We start from the raw sequence: 21,207 nt of genomic DNA, 5'->3' as shown, positions 1-21,207 counted from the left end.
AATTGCTGTCCTTTAGACTTTTGGTTTCAGCCAGCCAAACATGAGGTAAGTTTACATATTTCTGAAAGTGTCAAGTGACTTTAGGTCCTTCCTTCTCCCGACTCCCAGCTCAGTGCTGACTACCTAGACTTACAGACTAGGTAAGGACTCCACTGCTGGGCTATATGCACATCTTGACCCAGCTCTAAAGTACTAAAGTACTAAAATATTCATGGCACTTATTTGTTACCCAAGAAAAAGACTTTGGGAAGGTCACTTCCAAGTAAATCTTGGAAATTGAGAAGTAAAATTGTTGCAGAGAGAAAGAAGGGAGGAAAGGAAGGAAAAAAGAGAACTGGGGAACTCAGAGTGATGAAGCGAAGGACACAGTATCATATTATCATGGAGGTAAGTAAAGGTACTGATGTTTTTCTGTCAGCTTAGTGGCTGCACATGAATCTACTGATATTTTAATTATCCTCTGAGGCCCCAAGGCCCTGCAGTTAATGCCCCAGCAGCCACTCAGGCCTCAGCCCTGAGGGTCTTCTGGTCCTGAGCAGCCTTGGCAGATACATGAGAGGACCAAGCAGACGCCATAACAGGCTGCTCAGTCTTCTCTCAGCGATCAGGCCTCAATTTCAGTTTCCTGAGACTGAACAAGCAGTTTCTGAAAGAGCCACAAAAAAAGGACAATCAATCTCTAAGAGGTGCCCGACAGCAAGGACAAGGAGGCCTGGTACATGCAATATCAGGCCAGGCTAGGCCTGAGCAATAGTCAGCAAGCTCAAGCTAATAACCAAATAAGGAGAAAGCCTGGGACTTGTCTAGGCCTGCCCCCAAATGGAGTAACTGTAGCCTTAACCAGCCCCTGCCAGCCCTAACCAATTAGAACATACTAATATGATTGTCACTTGCTTAAGCCAATCATATCTAAAATGACCTAACTGCCTTAGGACCTCCCCTTGCCTATGCTTAAAAGGAGCCAGCAAGCTTTTTGCCTTTGTGTGGGATGACCAGCCCCAGTACGCTGGAAGCTTTCTTGAGATAATAAATGCTCTTGCTGATTGCATATGTAGATGATGGTCTTTTGTGGGACTTCTCCAGGACCCTAGCATATGTAGGTTTAAATGAAGTCTCTATTGTTCTATTAACTAACAAAGACTCAGAAGTCAGATGTGGGGGTGAAAACCTGATAGATCAGAGAAGCTGAGAAGCAACCAGTTGACCTGGCTTTTTGCCAGAGACCCAGGAAGAGATGTGTTTCTCCACGGGTCCCCAAACCAAAAGGAAGGCTCCAAACTCCAGTCCCTGTTCTTTCCTTCCTGTGCATCTTCTCTATCCAAATCGCTGGCTTCTCTATGGCCAAATCTGGTCAGCTAGTCACTGGCTCTGCCCCCTGATTCAAGGTATATTTTATTTAACAGTCCCAGAGTGTGATCAAAATTCCTGCAGTAGGGTACCATCTTAGGGACAGGTGAAAAGTTAGCTAGTTTGGTGTATTAGAAAAATTCTTTTAAGTCTGACCACAGGAGCATTAGACCTTCTCTTATAGTTATACAAGTTTTAGCCCTTGCCCCCTGCCCTACTTGTTGGTTTTAAATACGGTGCTTTTACTCTGTGAGGAAAGATCATGAGGCATGACAAAACCAAGTATCAGAGCTTTATTAGAAGGTTGTGGGGGGGTGGACAGAAGAGAGTGACCAGGCCTGTGGAAGAGACACATGAGGAGAAGGGAAGGAGGGGGAGGAGGAGAGAGCAGAAGAGAGGGGAGGAGTCTGTGACCTGCTTTTTAAGGATTTCCCTGCACATGTGCATGTGGGCTTACAGAGCTACGCCACACATGCACAGATTGTGTAATCACGCAGTGCACTGATGATGTAAGACCCCTTACTTAACTACTGAACTGTGCATGTGTGGTCATGCAGCTGGGGGAGTGACAGGATCCTAACATTCCAAACTTTTTGCTTATTATAAAAAACTGGGTGAACAGGAATAGGGGTGTCATTTCTCTTGAAAAACTGCTTCAAGCTGACTTGGTGGGCATCGGTTGACTCTTAGGGGGCATAGGGAAGGGGGCTTCTGAGGTAGATAGGTGTCCTGGGATGGTGGGCTGTCGTCTGCTGCCTTGGAGTTGACCATCTTTCTTGGCTTGGGACTCTGGTTGCTTGAGTCTGAGGGAGTACTGGTGAGACAGAGAAAAGCTTAGAAAAAAGAATTATTGCCGGGCGGTGGTGGCGCTCGCCTTTAATCCCAGCACTCGGGAGGCAGAGCCAAGCGGATCTCTGTGAGTTCGAGGCCAGCCTGGGCTACCAAGTGAGCTCCAGGAAAGGCACAAAGCCACGCAGAGAAACCCTGTCTTGAAAAACCAAAAAAAAAAAAAAAAAAAAAAAAAAAAAAAATATTATTATTTTTATTTTTTTTTTTTTGTGGAGGGGGGTACCCAGGGTGAGAGAAGGAGTCCTGGGACCAGGAAAGTTTGGGTTGTACCTATCTGAAGCAGATCCAACCTGTCCAGATGGATTCAAGCTGGTTCTGGAGCTTGCTGACCTGTCCAGGTGGATTCTCTGGAGCTCGGGAAAAAAATTTTAAACATATTAAGAAGCAGCCATGGGAAATTTAAAATCTTGAGCTGGTGACCATATTATTGCAATGTTTTAGTACTCTGCTTATATTGGTGAGTGTTAGTGAGTGAGTGAGTGAGAGAGAGAGAGAGAGAGAGAGAGAGAGAGAGAGAGAGAGAGAATTTCAATAACTGCATTTTTTCAGCTCTAAAATTTCCATTTTTTCCTTGTTGTACATTCATGGTTGGCCTGGCTTCAGCTCCCCATGAAACTTCTACCATACTTCCCCAGCCAGCAGGTGCTGGCCACCTCTTTCTTGTTCTTCACACGCCTTAGCGGTAAAAGGCGACTCTTTCCTAGGCGTCCTCTGACACCATCCCAGCTGAGCAAGGCAGGGGAGTCCCACTGCTCTAAAGTAAGGGTGGAACTCTGGACTCCTTACCTCTGATGTCATCAAGTGGGTGGGGAAGCATTCTCATAGAAAGGACTTTATTGCCGCCCACTGTTGATGATGGCAGTACCCATGCCTCTTGGCTGCAGTCATGGGATATAAAAACTCCCTCCTCTTGGTTCCACTCCTCCTCTGAGAAATGCCTTAAATATCCCTATTTTACGTAAATATGGCCGCGTAACGGCTGCTTGAACCCTGATATTTCACAGGAATTATCTAACTTCTGCCAGCATACGGGCAAATGAAAAGAGCTACCTTATCCCCACGCTTTTACCTAAGCTCTGAACCCTCCCTTTCTGAGTCTTTCCTGTCCACTTGCATTCCTGAACCTGAGGAATCTCTGACTCCAAAGAACCTTCACCTCTCTGACCTCCTCTCTGTTCTCCAGTTGAATGAAGAAAAGAAATAAAAGGAGGACATGACTGTTCTTAAGGGGTTGAGGTTTTTTATTATAGATATAAGGGAGAGTACAGGCAGAGGCAGAGACATCTAGGAGAGTCCAGAGTAGACATGACCAGCATATTAAGTCAGGTCATGTGAGGAGAGTCGGGAGAGGAGAGGGGAAAAGAGAGGGGGAGAGCCAGGAGACCAAGAGGCAAAGACGTAAAAGTTTACCAAAAATGGCTGGATTTCATAGGGAAGAGCAGCTGGGGTAAGGGTGTCCCAGTCCCTGGGCAGGATATGCCAGTCAGGACAACTCTAATAGGCACTGGGAGATGCTGTGAGAACTAGGCAGTCAGGGTCCGCTTTGATATGTTAACAGGCACCTCAGTAGCCACTTGTCCCGGGTTTGGGACCTAAGGAGTGCTTCCTGTGCTCCCCACATTTGCTTTCTCCAGCTCTCAGTCTGGGATATATCAGGTTCATAAAGAGTCACGGAATGGGCCGGGTGTGGTGATATACATCTCTAATCCCAGCACTCAGGAGGCAGAGGCAGGTTGTGGTGATATTTTGTTTGTGCTCTAACAAATAAAGCTTGCCTGAAGATTGGAGGGTGAAGCTAGCCACTAGTTAACCATAGAGGTCTGGAGGTCTGTATAGACAGGAGACAGATATGTCTGGGCAGAGAGAGGAATATAAGGTGGGTGGAGATAGGAGCTCAGCCCCTTTTCGATCTGAGGAGAGGTGGAGGCAAGAGGTGACTTTGGCTGCTCCTTTACTTCTCTGATCTTTCAATATTTACCCTGACATCTAACTCTGGGATTTTATTATTAAGACCAATTAGAATTCGCACCACAGCAGGTGAATCTCTGTGGATTTGAGGCCACCCTAGTTTATATAGCAAGTTCCAGGCCAGTCGATGCTACAGAGGGAGACACTGTCTTAAATCCTAGCTTCCACCTCCAAAGCTAACCATAGGCAGTAACTGCCTACTAAACAGTAAGAATTGATAACAAAATCACAGCACCCTCCTTTGAAAATTCTCTGTGAAGCAATTTAGGGCTTCTAGGAGGAGACAACAGTCTACCTGATGTGAGAATAAGTTAAAATTATGATTTATCCTTTTATGGCATCGAGACAAAAAGAATCAAACTTTCAATATTATGAGTTTCAAAGCCAGAGCAAAAATCAAACCAAACTAAGCCAAAGCAAGCACACAAGTAGAGCTCTGCTTGCTCTCTCCCAGCCTCCATTCCTTCCTACTCCTAGGAGGATGGCGTTCCAAGAGTCAGCCTTTTGTAAAGAAATAACTCATTTTCAAGAAAAGAGGCCCATAAACAACCCAGAGAAACAAAAACAGTAGCCCACAATAAAAATGACAAAAGCAATCTGATTGGGTGTAAAATCTCAAGAGGACTGGGGTATTAACTCAAGGAGCTGCAGAGATGAATTGATGTGTTGTCTTGTGTCGTAAACAGCTCTGCTGTGGGGGTCGACATAGCGGGAAAGCAGACTGCACTTCGGCAGTTAAATATAGAAACCTGTAGGGACACATTTATTGGTTGCAGAAAATCCATTCCAGTTAAAACCTAAGGAAACCAGAATAGAGAGACATGAAATGCTCCAGAAACCAATTAGTCCTATTAGGGATGGCAGCACCAAATCTGAGAGACTGTCCAATAGCTAGAATTTTTTTTTAAAACTTTTCCTTCACCTCCGCCTTCCTTCTTTTCTATTAGGGTAGGACAGAGGACTATTTAGAAGGACAACCAATGAAGGTAATTGTTTTTCTACTACTTATAGATGGGTCCTTGCATTCTGTATGGCTTCCTGGTAGCATTAACACCCCAGCAGAACCTTGAGTGCCTGCAAAGCATTTCTCCACCATCTTGGCTTTCCTTTTTTATCAACCAACTCCACGAGTAAGGAAAAGTTTTTTGTTTTTGTTTTTTAAAAGTCAAACTCAAATACCTTGATTCTGCTTTTTAGGTTGGATGAATACAACACAAGAGAAATGAATTTAAAAAACAAAACAAAACAAAACAAAAACAGCCTTGGAGGAGGGGAGGTGGACATCCAGGGATTGCTATTATCTCCAAACCTCATTCTTTCCTCCTGTTCTACTTTTCTTCGGAGGTTACAAGTCTTGTTTTGGGGTACTGAAGATGAAAATCCTTCAGTGGAAATAGAAAGTGTTGTAATTATCCCCAAAGAACAGATGTATACCAACCATCCAAATAAGGACAAAGCAGCAACGCATCTGTTTGTATGATACACACATATACTCTCCTCTGGGTTTTAATGTACCATTAGGTTTTGGTTTCAAAATAGATGCAGGTTGTAGAATTTTCAAACATTAAAGACTTGTGTCTTTAGCTGGATGGTGGTGGTGCACGCCTTTGATCCTAGCACTCTGGAGGCAGAGGCAGGAGGATCTCTCTGAGTTCGAGGCCAGCGTGGTCTACAAAACAAGAGTTCCAGGACAGCCAGGATTGTTACACATAGAAATCCTATCTCGAAAAACAACAACAACAACGTGTCTTGGAACTCAGTCAGTTCCTAGAAATTCTACTTTTCGAAGACAACAATGTTATTAAATCACTTTCTTACTATATTTCAAATATGATTGGAAAAGCCGTTGAGTTGTATGTTACATAGATTTCAGTAATTACACAAGGTGGATTCTATTTTCAACAGAAACTAAAAATATGTATGTTAACACTAGGAGATCCGTGCATTTATTAACTTAAAAATGAGTCCCCTATACTAGGAAACACGGAATTTCTGCTTTTTCTTTAAATAGTGCAGTAGCTGCATTCTTGTCTGTGAGGAAGAAAAACAGTTCCCAGCCTCAGGAAGAGGCAGGTCCCGAGTGCAGGTGTTCTGAGGGAGGCGGTAGTGAGCGACAGCCACCGCCTCCCACACACCCCTCGGCTCGGGATAAACAAGGGTTCTCCTACTCCAAGGTTGTAAACTTTGCAGTAGCGGGCGGCACGGCAAGGCGTCTAAAGATCTGGGGATCCCGATTGGTCCGTTTTCGCCTCTCCGGCCACGCCTCTCCACACCGTGCTCCGCCCCTCGCTGGGCGGAGCCCACCCGGAGCAGCGAGGGCGCGTGCGCGAGCTGTCCTCGCCGCGGTGCCGGCTAGCGGGGTTGCGCACACTCTCAGCGGCAGGCCGAGTGTGAGGCGGCCGGGGTGACGGCGCGGAGGCGGGGCGGGGGCAGCATGGCAGCCTCCTTGGGGCTCCGAGGAGCAGCCTCCGGCCTCTGGTATTGGAGCAGCCGGCGGCGCCCCGCGGCCAACCTTGCAGCGGGTAAGAACCTCGCGCCCCTCCTGCGCGTTTTCCTCGGGCCATCGGAAGAGGGCTTTTCGCCCCCAAGGGCTTCGGTTGGTAAAAGCGACAATTGTGGAGGTCTTCAAGGCCCGGGGCCCCTCTGCGACTGCCTCCTGAGCGGTCAGCCTTCCCCTCCTGCTCTTTGCCAGGCTCCAGATTGTTCAGCGTCCTCTGCGGGACCCAGGGACAGCTTGGGTTCTTGAAGGGGAGGAGTGTTTGGGTCTGGGGCGTGCGCTTTGGAGTTGGGGCTCCTAGGACATTTGGAGGGCTCAGCTCCAGGGGTGACCCCCGCCGCATCCACCTTGGCGACCCCTGGCCTTCCAGCTCCCCGGCTTCACCCTAAGCGGTCGCTGCCTCGAACTGCAAGGCCCCATTTGTGTTTAACCACCCTTGTGGGTGGCATGGCGGTATCCTAGCCTTCTGGCAAAGTTTGTCACCCTTGACCAGCCAGTCGGGCTTACTCCATTATGGAATGGAGCTGTGCTGTCTGAAAGTGGTGGACTTTTGTCAAATTATTAACCACAACTCTTTGAAAGTCCTCAGAATTGTGGCCAGAACCTGTCTGACTAACTACGCTGTACTGTAAGTTATGGAAACGGACCAGGGATTTAGGAAGATCTGTGTTTAGAGCCACGTGAATGCCCAATAACTCATTCAGTCTTTTCGTTTTTTCACCCGAGGAACTCCCGAGGCTCTTGAATTAGTAAATTGGGACATCTCCAACAAGATCTAGGAAGTAGCCCTTGGTTCTCCCCAATTCTTGGATTTCTTAGGACACCAAGACACCTCTTTAAGAATGGGTTGATTTGTGGGCGATACTGAAGGATTTCTTAATGTAAAAGTTTATAGATTAACAAGTAAACAACCCCCTTGAGTTTGCCTAGCATGCAAGGGGCTCTGGATTCAGGGTGCCTGTAATTTTTGTGTAATAGGTTGGGAATTGATTTCTGAGCCTGTCCCCAGTCTTTCCCCTCAGGAAGACCTGTGAATTTCCTTTCTGTTTTGGAAGAGCATCTGTGTGATAACAGGTAACAGATGACAGATAAGGAATCATGGTAGCAAGATGCAACCACATATGATTTTGGATATAGTTTCTTAAAAATCACTTTTCCTTAGTATTAAAGGGAGCAGCAGTTTTCACACGAATGCACAATTCTTTCAGAGCTCATTGGCCCAGGACGATGTATTTGCTGTTTAATGGTTTTACAAGGTGTTCTAATGATAGTTTGATGAACTCTTCTTGGTGTACCTTTTAAGAGTTATGAAAGTTCTTAGAATCCGTGATAGGAGAATCTGAGGCCAAAGATATACTACTTTGCTCTGACAGCTGAAAGGACCTATCTCCCAGTGCTGGGTAGACTGCTTTAACAAACCATTTTGTACTTGATGGGTGCTTTGGCCCAAAGGTGTGTATATATGAACAGTTTTAAGTAGAAGTTCTTTAGTGAAGTGTTTAAAACACTTGAGCAATTGTATTTTACTCTGGGTTTGTTTTAAATGCTAGTGTTAACATAAAGTAAAATTAACCACTACAAATAGTAAACTAACTACAAAAATGATAACTTTTTTGAGATTTGAATCTTAAAAAAATGGGGAAAAACCCATCTCCATGTAATTCTAAAGTTTAGGAAAATGAAGAAAAGAAATCATGTTCAGTTACTAACATTTAATGTTCAGAATTCAGTGGGGGTATTTGCCTCCTCATAAGTTTAAGCTGTTTATAGCATGTAGATGGTAATGTTATAAAGATCCACATACTTTTTTTTTTTTAAATGAGACCTACAAGTTGTCAGTTTATAGCAACTTTAATACATTTAATACATCCTAGAAGAAATAGAAAAATGTAATTACTTTCCTGTTTCATAACTCATAATAAGCAAGTTTTGTATTTCATTTTAAAAGATAATTATATTTAGCTTTAGATCTATTTTTGTAAAGAGATTAAGAATATACAGATATAGACTCTTCAACTTACTTTTTGGGACTCAACATGCGCATGGAAAAATTGTATCAGGACATTTTTAAAGACTACCTGACCAAAGGTGGGGTGGAAAAATGAAATACTATTGTGTATGGAATTACAATATTGAGTTTAAAAAAATCACTGATGCTTTTTGTATATATGGATTGTACTTTTTTTTGTTGTTGTTGTTGTTCCGGAGCTGAGGATCGAACCCAGGGCCTTGCACTTGCTAGGCAAGCACTCTACCACTGAGCCAAATCCCCAACCCTACTTTTTTTGTATGTTTTGATTTAAACTATTTTCTGTTTCATGCATAGATACAGCATATTGTGATAATATTCACCTCCATTGCCCTCTGTTGCACCTCTTTCATTCCCTCTGGACCCTCCTTAGAGCTAGTCCCCAGAGGCTATACCATTCCGGAAAAGATACCCCTTAGACTGAAAATACTACGCGGAAAGATATTTTTGGGAGTGATCACATTTTCATAACTTCAAAAAGTGTGTTGTTATAATTGTTCTGTATTATGATTATTTTTATTCATCTATTACTGTGCCTAACTTATGAATTAAGCTTTATCATGGGTGTGTGTGTGTGTGTGTATTTGATATTGTCTGTAACTACTTCAGACATCCAATCTTGCACTCTATCTCCTTCAGGTAAGGAAAGAACACTATAATATCTTATGACACAGGAAGTCCATTCAGAAGCTTTATGTGATTATTTTTGGGTAATCTACAATAAATATGTTCCTTTGAGTAGGAAATTTTAGAAAATCTAAAATAATCTTTTTACACATAGTATACTGATTTCTGGTTGCAGGTCAAGTTATCAGGCTATATATAACCTTGCTTGTATTACATTTGAGAGATCATAATCTATAAGTTTAGAAACCAGTGTTGTCAAATTTTCCCATCAGTTTCTTCACCAGTCAACCAGCATCACCTTTATGCTGGCTGAATTTTTTTTTCCCCCAGCTTGATTTTTATCTGTCATCTGACTTCACTGTCTCCACACATTACTGTCTAAACTTGCTTAAAGGAAGATGCATTTCTGTTGTAGGTTTGATTGTTTTTTTTTTTTTTTTTTTTTTTTTGGAATTCCCTAAACTCCTTTGGATCGCTATACCTTCAGGAGCCAGTTCTGTATGCCAAGTACTCCTTCCTTCAGAAGCTCCATCATCACTGGAAGCCTGTAGTTCCCTAATGACCTCTGCCACCTTTAGTCTTTCTCTTCCTTTTAACCAGCTAGGCTCAAAAGGCCATTTGGTGCAGGACTTGTTCCATAGTGGTGCCTCTTGACCCTTGTTAATAAAAGTAGCTACTGTTCAGTGACTCTCATGTGCTAGGCATTGTTGAGTGCTTTACATATCTTATTTCAAGTAATCTTTACAGTAACCCTCTGGTGTTGTCAGTACTGTTGTTGATTAAAAACACATAGGAGGAGTTAACCTGTCACTTCAAGAGCATATATATATATATATATATATATATATATATATATATATATATATTCGACTTCACATGGGTCTCCTAAACTTAGAATTTAAATTTGATCATAATCAATGAGTAACTTCTCTTTGGACAGTACTTGTATTTGCTTAATACTATCCTTTTCTTGTTTTGCCCCAATGATGAAATGAAGAGAACTGAGCCCATCATTGACAACCTGTCTTGATTGATGCACATGTACTTGGCCCGGATAACATAGGCCTTCTTGTTCTTGGCGCCTAATCTTCTGTAGCAAAGGTCAGCACTGTCCTCCCAGATCTTCTTGTATCCTATCACTTGGAATTTCACAAGAACTAGTCTTTTGGTGGCTGGCACACCCTCTGTGACTCTTGCTCTGCTAACATCCATCCTATTTCCCTGTTTTATACCTGGCCTGTTGATACTTCCTTTGTTTACCCCACTAGACAGACAGTTTTGTTCTTCATTGTATCCCATCTGAAGTTTATTTATAAATAGGAATTTCACTGATGTCTTTGATATTATCTTAATATTTTTCTTAATCTCTTGCTTAAATTCTGAGTATTATCTGTGGCCTGTCCCTTCCCCTGGCTGCCACTTAGGTAGTGATATTGAGAGTTATAGAAGTTTGCTAATTATTTACATTGCTTCCATTAATCCCATGTTCATTCCTTATTACATTTCCCATAGCACTTCCAAGTCATTGACGGGGTTGGCAGACCCTGGACCAGACATTTGGCAATAGCAGCATTGCTACATATTGTTTAGACAGGTGGGATCTGAATCTGGGATGAAGAATGTTGGAGAGTTAACCTGGGTAGTGGTTGTAGCAACATAGCTCACATTTGCTGGGTCCACTTTACCACCACTGTTACTCTGTAATTGCTTCATAACTGACTTGTATCCCCATGTGCCCATTTAGTGAAACCTCTTTAGTTAGAATTAATTCACATAGCACTTAACATTCACTGTGCCAATTCATTTATTTCCTTTTCTTACAAATGTAGTTATAAAAATTAAATGCATATGGTAAAAAACGAAAGATCTTTAGTAAAAAAATCTTTTTTTAAAATCGGACCTAGGACTCTTGACATTTGAGCTGTGACTGACTATTGTTTTTTTTTTTTTTTTTTTTAAATATATCCATACAAAACTCCAGAAAAATAAGTCCATGTGTTTTTTTTCCTTTGCCTATTCTTCTATTAATATTCTACATCTTACTATTTTTTATTAGTTTTATTCTGGAGGCTTTTCCTCTGCCTTAGACAGGTATGCTGTGGTAGGACAGGACAGATAGAGATGTATATTCTTGTATTAATGCTCTGCATCTTGCTGTTTTTTATTTGGCAATTTATCCTGGAGGTTTTCCCTCCTCTGCCTTAGACAGCTATACTATGGTAGGACAGGATAGAAAGACAGACAGTTAAGGAAATGTGGAAGGGAAAAGAATCTTCTCACTCTGAACTGGTTTAAACTTCTTGACAGTTGAGTCAAGATGTGGGAAATCTTGGATGTAGTCAGAATGGTTTCTCTGGTCTTGCCCAGCCCCAAGGTCCCACAGTCACTTATAAAATAATCATTCAGAGGCTTAATATTAATTACCCACTGCATGACCTATGGCAGGCTTCTTGTTAGCTAGCTCTTAAAAGTTGATCCATTTCTATTAATCTAAAAGTTGCCACGTGGCCGTGGCTTACCAGTATTTTCACATCTTGCTTCTTCTGGCAGTGCTGGTGTCTCCCCCCTCTGCTTTTCTTCTTCATGTCTCTCTGCTTGGATTTCCCACCTATCTTTAAGCTGCCTTGCCATAGGCCAAAACAACTTTATTCATTAGCCAATGGGAGCAACACATATTCATAGCATACAGAAAGACATTCCACAGTGCTTCCCCTTTTCTAGCTAATCAAAAAGGAAGGTTTTAACTTTAACATGGTAAAATTACATATAATAGAAGAGTTATCAAGTAAGAATTAAGTTACAATATCTAGTCTATTTGTATTTGGCAAAATTAAAGAAAATATTTTATCCTATATTTGTGAGTCTAAAGTTTCATATCTAATTTATCTTTTATCATGACTAAGGAAAACTGTAATTATAACTATCTAGTCTTCAACTACATCAAAGACCCCAGAAGGATATAATATTACCTAAGTAAATAGGAAATGCATTGTAAGCAACTTCCAAAGTTCTGGAAATGACAGAGACAGCTGCCTGCCTGGACAGTCATCAAAAGTTCCTCTGTAATGTTGGGGCATCCATATTTAGCCAGTAGTTCTAGAGTTTTTTAGTTGTTTCTCCCTGTGTCCTGTAGAATATTTGGCAGTCTGCTCTGCAAAGCAGAAACTCGAAGAACCATTTCACCTTGTTTTGGCAAATTCTGTGGTCATTTTCTATGGGTCCTGTATGTCCAGTTTATACAACATATTATCAGCAGTTCAGGCAAGAGTAGCCTCTTGCCCAAATGGCTATTTTTGCCAAGAAGAAGATAAACTCTATATGGAGTGTCTTTGATGCCCATCTTTCTCTTTGAAATCAGTCTGCTGCCAGGAGCAGACGTGTTTCATTTTTCAGAAAAGTCTAATTTTTTTCATAAAATGGTTTATCATTTATTTAATGAAAAAGAGGGAAATTAAACCACTTTCATTCATTTTCTCCTCAAACTCTCAAAACTCCCTTCCCTCAATTAGAAACAAAACAAGAAAACAAAGCAAAACAAACATTCCATACTGAGAAACATATCTGTACAAAAGCCACACAGTATCCCAGCCCACCCATCACAAAATTGGATGGGTATTATTAGAGGAATGGAACCCAATTGACAGACATGGAAAGAGCTGCGAGGAACTCAGGTTCTGCAGGCTACAAGCGCTGCAAAAATATTTCCACTCATCTTTCAAACTGGAAAGTGATCACATTACAGACCTGAGGTTATAAAGAGCCACAGTATGAAGCAGAATCCCATTCCCCTTCTAGGACTCCAGGGGAAAGGCTAGCATTGGAGTGAGTTTCCTTTGGGGGGGAATGGAGGGAAGTAGAAGAAACCCTGGTCACTGTAAAAAGGCACTGGGGTCTTCCTGGAGGCAAATGAGTTAAGTAACCTCCCAAGGAACAAGCTCATTTCCATTTCTTCTCCAAGAGTCTAGAGTGCACACAAGAAAGGAATAAGGTTTCCTTAGCTCCAGTACCCCAGGACTCAGACAGCGACCAAGTCCACCTGGTGGAGGCAAACCTGAGGGTCTCAAAGGCAAATCTCAACTGGATTTTTGCGTTCTGACATTAAGGATTCTAAGGTGTTACAGACACCCCCTACACCCTCTCACATGTAAAGCTTTAAAACACACACAGAAAAAGATATCCATAAGATGTTCTACCTTGCATTCTCAATAATGAAACTGCCACTTCAAGGGAAACTTCACCAGAACACCCTCTTGCTACTCATGGAAGGACAGAAGGCAGGGAGGGACAAGCTGACAAAACCAGTAACTGTCGAATCACTCATCAGCAGGGGCAGATGCAGGCTCAAATGAAGGCATTTTTGTGGCTCTTCCTCTGGAATGGTACTTCACCCTCCCAGTGGGAGCATCCCAAACCTTAGAGCATAATGCTTTGGAGCCAAGTGAGGTCCTTGTGCCCTCAGCATACTCTCCACAACCCTGTGACAGATGGACCGTGAGGGCTCAGAAAAAGAAGGTACAGGAGGCTGCTGAGTGTGCCCCACTTTTCCACTCCCATTTGGAACCTCAGTACCGCTTCAAGAAACCCTACTCACCCCGGCTACAGCAAGAGGTAGTTTAGGGACTTGTACCTCCAGCCACCTAACCAAGTTTCATGAGATAAAATGTTTAGCACAATCTACTTATCTATTTTAATAAAGTTTTCCCCCTCTTTCCTTAGAGGAGGAAGGTTTAAAAAAAATGTATAAAGTTCAGCTAGATGGAGGCTGGTGAGGGGAGAGGATGTGTGTGTGGGTTGGGTAGGACTCCTAAAGGTGTGTAGGTAGGGCTGTAGACCCTTTAACTTTCCTGGCTAATCTGGAAAACCTAGGGAATGCCTCTCCAAATTCCTACCTTTAAAGCTGACACTGTCCTTAGGAAAGCCACCCTAGTTCTTCGCAGTCTTCTGCACAGAGACCCAGAATAGTGGGGGAAGAGAAGGAGGGCTCTGCCAGTGTTTGTCTCTCTGCTACCACACACTAGGTACAGTGGTATGCTCTTCCAGACGGAGTGCAGTCTTTCACAGTCCTTGCCAGGGAATAAAATCAACAGAATGCCTCCTTCCTCCTCAGCTCTTCTCAGGTGGGTGCATGTATGTGTGGTGAAAGCCCCAGGAACCTCACCAGTAGCACCACTCTTAGCTCAGATAAGTAGAAATAAGGTCACTTATAATGCCTTAAGGTGGCTTTATAATCCCTCTGTGGCTGTCTCCTTCTGCCCATCACCATTTTTTTTTGTTTGTTTGTTTCTATTAACTGAGGATGCTCTCCTTAAAAACAACAGGGGAAGAAAGGAGAGTAATTATGGAGCATTATCCACTGAAGCATAAGACAAAACAAAGAGACAGAGAATAAATACTAACGTCAACAGGATCTGCAGACCAAATGCCAAACACCTGCCACACTGGGGCAGGGGGACATGGGTTAGAAAAGTCTAACTTTTTAAAACATTTAAACTGCCATATTCTGTAGGTCTTTGAAGTGTTTGAAGATTACCTAATTGAAATATATCTATGTATACCTAGAAAACTTAACTAATATGACTATAAGTTTGATTATCATGGATGACTAATTATTAATCTATATTTCTTAATTATAACAATTTCAAATGAGCTACACAAACGTAATACCTTAAAGAAGAGTAGAAATATACGTATAGTGTAACACAATTAACTTTAAATTTGTATCAGTAAACTAAAATCCATAGCAGTGTAAAACATTTTAAACAAGTTGCTGCTCTTTAAAAGTAGATTCAATAATCTATCCTCTTTTCTTTTTTTTAGAAAAAGATTGCATTTATAATCAACCCCGTTTAAATAAAAATAAATATTTATAAATAATATTTTGTGAATTTGGGCATAGCTTCTCATACTACTTTCTACTGGTAATCTTATGGGGATTCTGAGAAAATTAAGAATTATAGTTAAATCTTGGCTGTAGTCTGTGAGGATGGATCATCTCAACCAGTTGCTTTGAAGCTCATTTTGGATGTTGGATCATCTGGGCCATGGTATCATTGGATACCTTTCAGGAGGTCTTGGCTGATCAAACCATATTAGCCTGGAAGCAATCCACAGATTCTTATCATCTGTGGAAACAAAAGCAGAATCTCTTTTCCAAAGACACAAACTTTGAAGTCAAGATACCTTTAATAAATATATATTTGTTTAACTCAGCAGCCTTTAAAATCAAATGTCTTTCTGTAGTTAAAAAATCCCAAAGACAATATAATCCAGAGTCTCTGTATAATTGCCAACTTTTCGTGGCTTACTTTTTATATTATTCTTATTGTCTCTTTAAAGACTTTATTTTTAAAATTGTCTATTTCTTTATATAACTGTCAATCCTCCTTTTCCACTCTTCAAAGACTGCGTACATTTTTACACACACTGTAGACCATTTAGAGTTTTATTCCATCTAAATCTGTCTCATTGTGAATCTATAATCCTCTGACAAGGAGAGATTTTAAATTGCTAAACTGCATGGCTAAGACCAGTACAGCTGCCTTGGCTGCTGATTCTGGCCACCTCAGCTTCCCAATGTGGTGGTGGTATGTTTACCTTCAGCTCTGGGATCCATGCTCACCACTGAGTCTGGGAAGCAGTGGGTGCTTCCATCCATCAGCATGTAGCCCAGATATCTTTTTTTCCCTCTCTTTCTTTCTTTCTTTCTTTCTTTCTTTCTTTCTTTCTTTCTTTCTTTCTTTCTTTCTTTCTTTCTTTCTTTCTTTCTTTCTTTCTTTCTTTCTTTCTTTCTTTCTTTTTCTTCCTTCCTTCCTACCCTCCCTCCCTCCCTCCCTCCCTCCCTCCCTCCCTCCCTCCCTCCTTCCTTTCTTCTCTCTCTCTCTCTCCCCCTCCCTCTTTCTTTCTTCTTTTTTACTGTACTAGCAAAAGCTAAATCCACTATGCATGCATGGCTTGGAGACTCCTTAGTGTACTGAGACAGGAATCCACCATGCTGCTTACCTTATGGTGGCTGGCAGCCAGCTCTATCTCACAGGCAGCTGTCAGGAGACGAGTTTATGTGCTGATGATGATATGAGACTATGAGACTAGGAAGCCCAGTGTGACTCCACTTCTGTACATTCAGAATCTTTAAGCTTTCTTAGATCTGTGTGGGTCAATGCCCCACATTGGGTGCCAAATGTATTTGGAAGGGTTTCTCTGGTCTCGCCTAGCCCCCAGGTCCCATAGCTACTTATAAAATAATCATTCAGAGGCTTAATATTAATGACAAATTGCATGGCCTATGGCAGGCTTCCTATTAGCTAGCTCTTCTAACGTGACTCATTTCTATTAATTTATAAGTTGCCACGTGGCCATGGCTTACCAGTATTTTCACATCTTGCTTTTTCTGGTGGTGCTGGAGTCTCCCCTCTCTGCCTCTCCTCTTCCTGTCTCTCTGTTTGGATTTCCCACCTACCTCTAAGCTGCCTTGCCATAGGCCAAAACAACTTTATTCATTAGCCAATGGGAGCAACACATATTCACAGCATACAGAATGACATCCCACAGCACTGTTGGAAGGCTCCACTCCTGCGTGAAGAGCTATAGGCAGTTCATGTCTGCTAAGAGAGGGAGAGCCAGGTTTCTTCAGCGACAAGCCCTTGGATGAGTTATCCAATCTCAGTGGTCAACTCTAACAAATACACATGTGAATAACACTAAATGGACTCAGCAGACTGTGTTTGTGTGTGTGTATGCACGTGTGTAACAATAAAGAAAGTCATGAACTTGAGTGAGTGGAGGGGACACATGAGGAGCTGGAGATGGAGAGAAGAAAGGGTAGAAATGTTGTAAATACTGTCTTCGTGTATGAAATTCTCAAAATTGAAAATGTTATTTTCTTAAAAAGAAATTTAGCATTTAACATTTTCAGTGACAGTTACCTATAAGAGACAATATTCCTTTTATATAGAAATGTTTCAAACAAGACTTAAATGACAGTCATGCCTAAGACCTAAACATATTAATCACCTCCAAGTGTGGTCTTTCTCCTTTTCCCAGCTCACAGAATTCCCATTTGTAGTGAAAGACACCCTTTGACCCTTGTGTATGCCTTGTTAACCTGGTTTTTACCTTATCAGAGTTTGGTCCTATTCAAGACACCTCTGGAGCATTCTGTAATCTCATTTATGGAAAAGAGGGAAAAAGGGGAGAGATGTTAATAACCTTTGAGATGTAACTTGAGAGCCACCAATCATATACATGACAACTGCAGCTTGGTGTGTTTTGTCCTTTCTGTGAGTGCCTCTCTAATGACCACTGTGCTTGAATCTATTAAAGAATCCTAATCAAGCTTCAGCTCAGTTGAGGATTCTGAAAGGAACTCCAGCTGCTGCATGTAGGAGCGTGGAGCTGTTTCTTGCCCCATTCTACTGTTTACATTCTTTTACATTAAATATAGGAGTAATATTTCATTGCATTGAGCTAGTGTGAATTACTGTGAATTAAGTACTAATATGTTATTAGTTTATATTTTTCTGCTGTAATGAATAGTGCTATAATAAACTATTTATTTGTGTGGTTCGGAGGTTAGTGTATAGCAGGATCCAGCAAATGATGGACCATATTCACTTATCTGTTTTTATATGTAAAATTGTGTTTGGCTCAAGACATGGCTCAGTAGTTAAAGCACTTGCCATTCCAAGCTGAGGACCCAAGTTTGGATTCTAAGTACATGCCTAAAAGCTGTGTGGTGTGGTGTCCTACCTATAACAAGCCCCTGTCCCCCACCCCAAGCTGTTTATCTAGGTTAGCCTAGTCAGTAAGCTCATAGTTCAAGAGATCTGCCTCAGTAAATAAAGTGGAGAGGATCTAGGAAGACATCCAATGTTCCTCTGGCCTCCCGATGCATCCATACATATGTGCACATGCCATACTTAAACAATATTGTATTAGATCAAGCCATGCACTTTTTTTTTTTTTATTATCTATTGCTATTTTCAAACTAGAGCAGATGAATGGGTTTGTCGTAGCAGAGGCCTTATGGCTTGCAAAGCTGAAAGTAATTTATTGCTGACCCTTTTAAGACAAAGTTCATGACCCTTTGTAAATAGTAAATTTCTAGGAAGTAAAATTGCTGAGTTGGTTGTTTTTAATTGAAATTAAAATGTAGATAGATTTTCAAAAAGGCTGATCTGATATAGTTTATAGTGTATGAAAACACTCATTTTCATCAATCCTTACTTGCTGATGATAGTTTTTGTCTAAGACACAAAAGTTGGTCCATTCATGGGGTTGGGAATTTAGCTCAGTGGTAGAGCGCTTGCCTAGCAAGCACAAGGCCCCGAGTTAGGTCCTCAGCTCCGGGAAAAACAAAAACACAAACAAACAAACAACCAAGTTTGTCCATTCAGTAGTTGACCATTCAGTAGTATCATATTTTTTGTTTTGTATTTCTCTAATTATGACAAGTTGAATATGTTTTTGTAGCTTTTTTTCTGAAGAGAACTGACATATTTTCTGTTGTCATATTGTGGTGTGTTTTTTTTTTGCCTATCAGAGTCATTCAGAAATTTCTTCAAGGTTTTTAAGTTATTTGGGTATAAAATAGTCCTGTTTATAGCATGTGCTAACAGTACTCTTCTTAGTTACTTGTTTTTTATCACTTATAATATTTTTAAATATAAATATGCTAGTTTTCCCCCTTGTGAAAAATTTCAGATGGGAAGCAGTAAGAGTACAATACAGGGAGTTCTGAGTAGTCTTGTGTAGAGCCTATAGTTTGTTCATTTTGCCATTTTTCTTATTTCTCTCCACATATATACATATCCAGCTTGCATCATTTACAAAACAATAACAGCCATAATATAGCCCACTATTACAGTATGTATCTTAGAACATTCCTCCATGTAACTAGACCACATGTTCATAAAGAGTTTGGAATCCTGAGATGGAACTTCTGTGAAGCCCAAAGGCATGAGTATGTTCAGTGGTCATACTTAGCCTGAGTTCAACTTCCAGCACTGCAGAACCAAAACCAGGTCAAACAAACCAGAGCCCAACTAGATAAGGCCGTGGTCATTTTACCTAAGCTTGCAAGCATCCAGATTCTTAGGAAGGATGCTAAGTTTTGGCAGTTATCAGTAAAGTGCTTAGGTAACTGTCATGGAGTGAAGCTGCCCTAATATTAACTGTTACTGTTTAAGTCTTCTGGCTTTCCTGTCCTCAAATGTGCTCATGCTTCCTTTTCTTGATGTAATTCCCTTCTTCCTGCTCTGTGTGAAATCTGATCCACTGTAGAATACACAAGCTAAATATACCTTCTTCAAATTTCAAACCATGAATTCTGTGCCAGCGTTGTTTTTCACTTTACCTGGCTTGTATTAATGTTTTATTGTGTGGTTTATGTCCTCTTGGATTTTAAGGTTGTTGGAAGGCAAGGACCGTATCTCATTTGTATGTTCAGTGGCTAGGTGTTGTGGTGCAGACCTATAATGCCAGCACTTGGGAGGCTGAGGTAGGAGGATCAGAGTTAGCGGTCACCCTTGGCATAGTACATTGAAGTGGCTACTTAATGCTTGTGGAGTATGTGACTGAATCCTCACTCTTTCTTCTCTTCCTTGTTACCTGTTTGACTTAACAGTAGTTGTGTTAAATTAACTGCTTTAGAAATGCAGTGTTCCTTGTTTATAATGTTTTTGGATTGTTGAGTTGCACTTTCCCAACCTCAACACAATTCTCTTTTTGTTAATTTGCCTGTGGGTATTAGATCTCTTTTATAAAATGTACTTCTTATTCTATTTAATTTTAATGTAAAATTTCAATTGGGTGTCATTTCTCTGCCATTGGACCTTGGTGGACTATAAAGACAAAGCGTCCCTGTGTCTAGTAAAACTTCACAGCAGTGATGTGATGTTGCCCAAGAGTGACACATTTAATGGAAGAGGTAAAGTCGGTCGTGAAAAGGAACTTAATCAACTTTTAACCTAGTATGAGCTTTGTTTCTTAAATATAGAGCTTCAAATAATTTGCCTTTGGGGTCTTCTCATACTCACATATGATCATGGTGAGTAGGAGCAATCATTTGAGAGGATTTGAAACTTAAAAATGGCTGTGATTAGTCGTCACATGGTACGGTCTCAAAGACGAAGTCTTTGAAAGGAAAAGGAGGAATAAAACCTGCCAATGCAAGGGCAGGTAGACTTATTTCTCTTTCTTCTGCTAGTAGATTGTAAACTTTTCAAGGGCAAGTGCTGTGTTTTGTGTCTTTTTAAACTCTGTCATTATGTCATGCCATGTGCATTTACTGAGTAGTATTTGTCAAGTGTCAATGTGAAATGGAGAAATTGTATCTAATGTTATTTCCAAGGTGAGGCAAAGCTCTCTTATTTTCTAAAGCATTATTTTATGGGGTTAAAACATTTTTAAGATTATTTTATTGTTTGTATATGAGTATTTATCCATGTATGTATACCATATGAATGCCTGGTGCCCATGAAATTCAGAGGAGGGTGTTGGAGCCCCTGGAACTGGAGTTACAGATGATTGTGAGCCACCACGTGGGTGATGGAACTGAACCAGGATCCTAGGCAAGAGCAAAGGACTCTTAACTGCTAAGCCATCTCTTGAGCCCCTATTTTTTGTTTTAACTATTAAACTCTGTGTGTGTGTGTGTGTGTGTGTGTGTGAGAGAGAGAGAGAGAGAGAGAGAGAGAGAGAGAGAGAGAGAGAGAGCGAGAGCGCGAGAGCGAGCAAGCATGAGCATGCCACTGTGTAAGTGTGGTAATCAGAGGACAGTCTCTCCTACAACATGGGTTCTGGGTATGTATTTCAGGTTGTCAGTGCCTTTGTTTCCTGAGCTTTGGGCCGTTTGATTTTGAATCAGTGTCTGGGAAGGTGACCTCAAACTTTG

The 21,207-nt window shown here is 41.3% G+C and overlaps 1 protein-coding gene across 1 annotated transcript in view; it reads left to right on the top strand.

Moving 5' to 3' along the window:
• The first annotated feature begins 6,502 nt into the window (after window positions 1-6,502).
• The window catches only part of Hibadh (3-hydroxyisobutyrate dehydrogenase), a 109,752-nt gene continuing 95,047 nt past the window's right edge, over window positions 6,503-21,207 (top strand). Inside the window, exon 1 of the mRNA XM_028864140.2 lies at window positions 6,503-6,686. Coding sequence (XP_028719973.1) covers window positions 6,599-6,686 — 88 coding nt within the window. The 5' untranslated portion in view covers window positions 6,503-6,598. The remainder of the gene's footprint in view (window positions 6,687-21,207) is intronic.

Source organism: Peromyscus leucopus, chromosome 3 (genome assembly GCF_004664715.2).
Source record: "Peromyscus leucopus breed LL Stock chromosome 3, UCI_PerLeu_2.1, whole genome shotgun sequence".
NCBI classification, from domain to species: domain Eukaryota; kingdom Metazoa; phylum Chordata; class Mammalia; order Rodentia; family Cricetidae; genus Peromyscus; species Peromyscus leucopus.
This window is presented reverse-complemented; position numbering and strand designations above follow the sequence as displayed.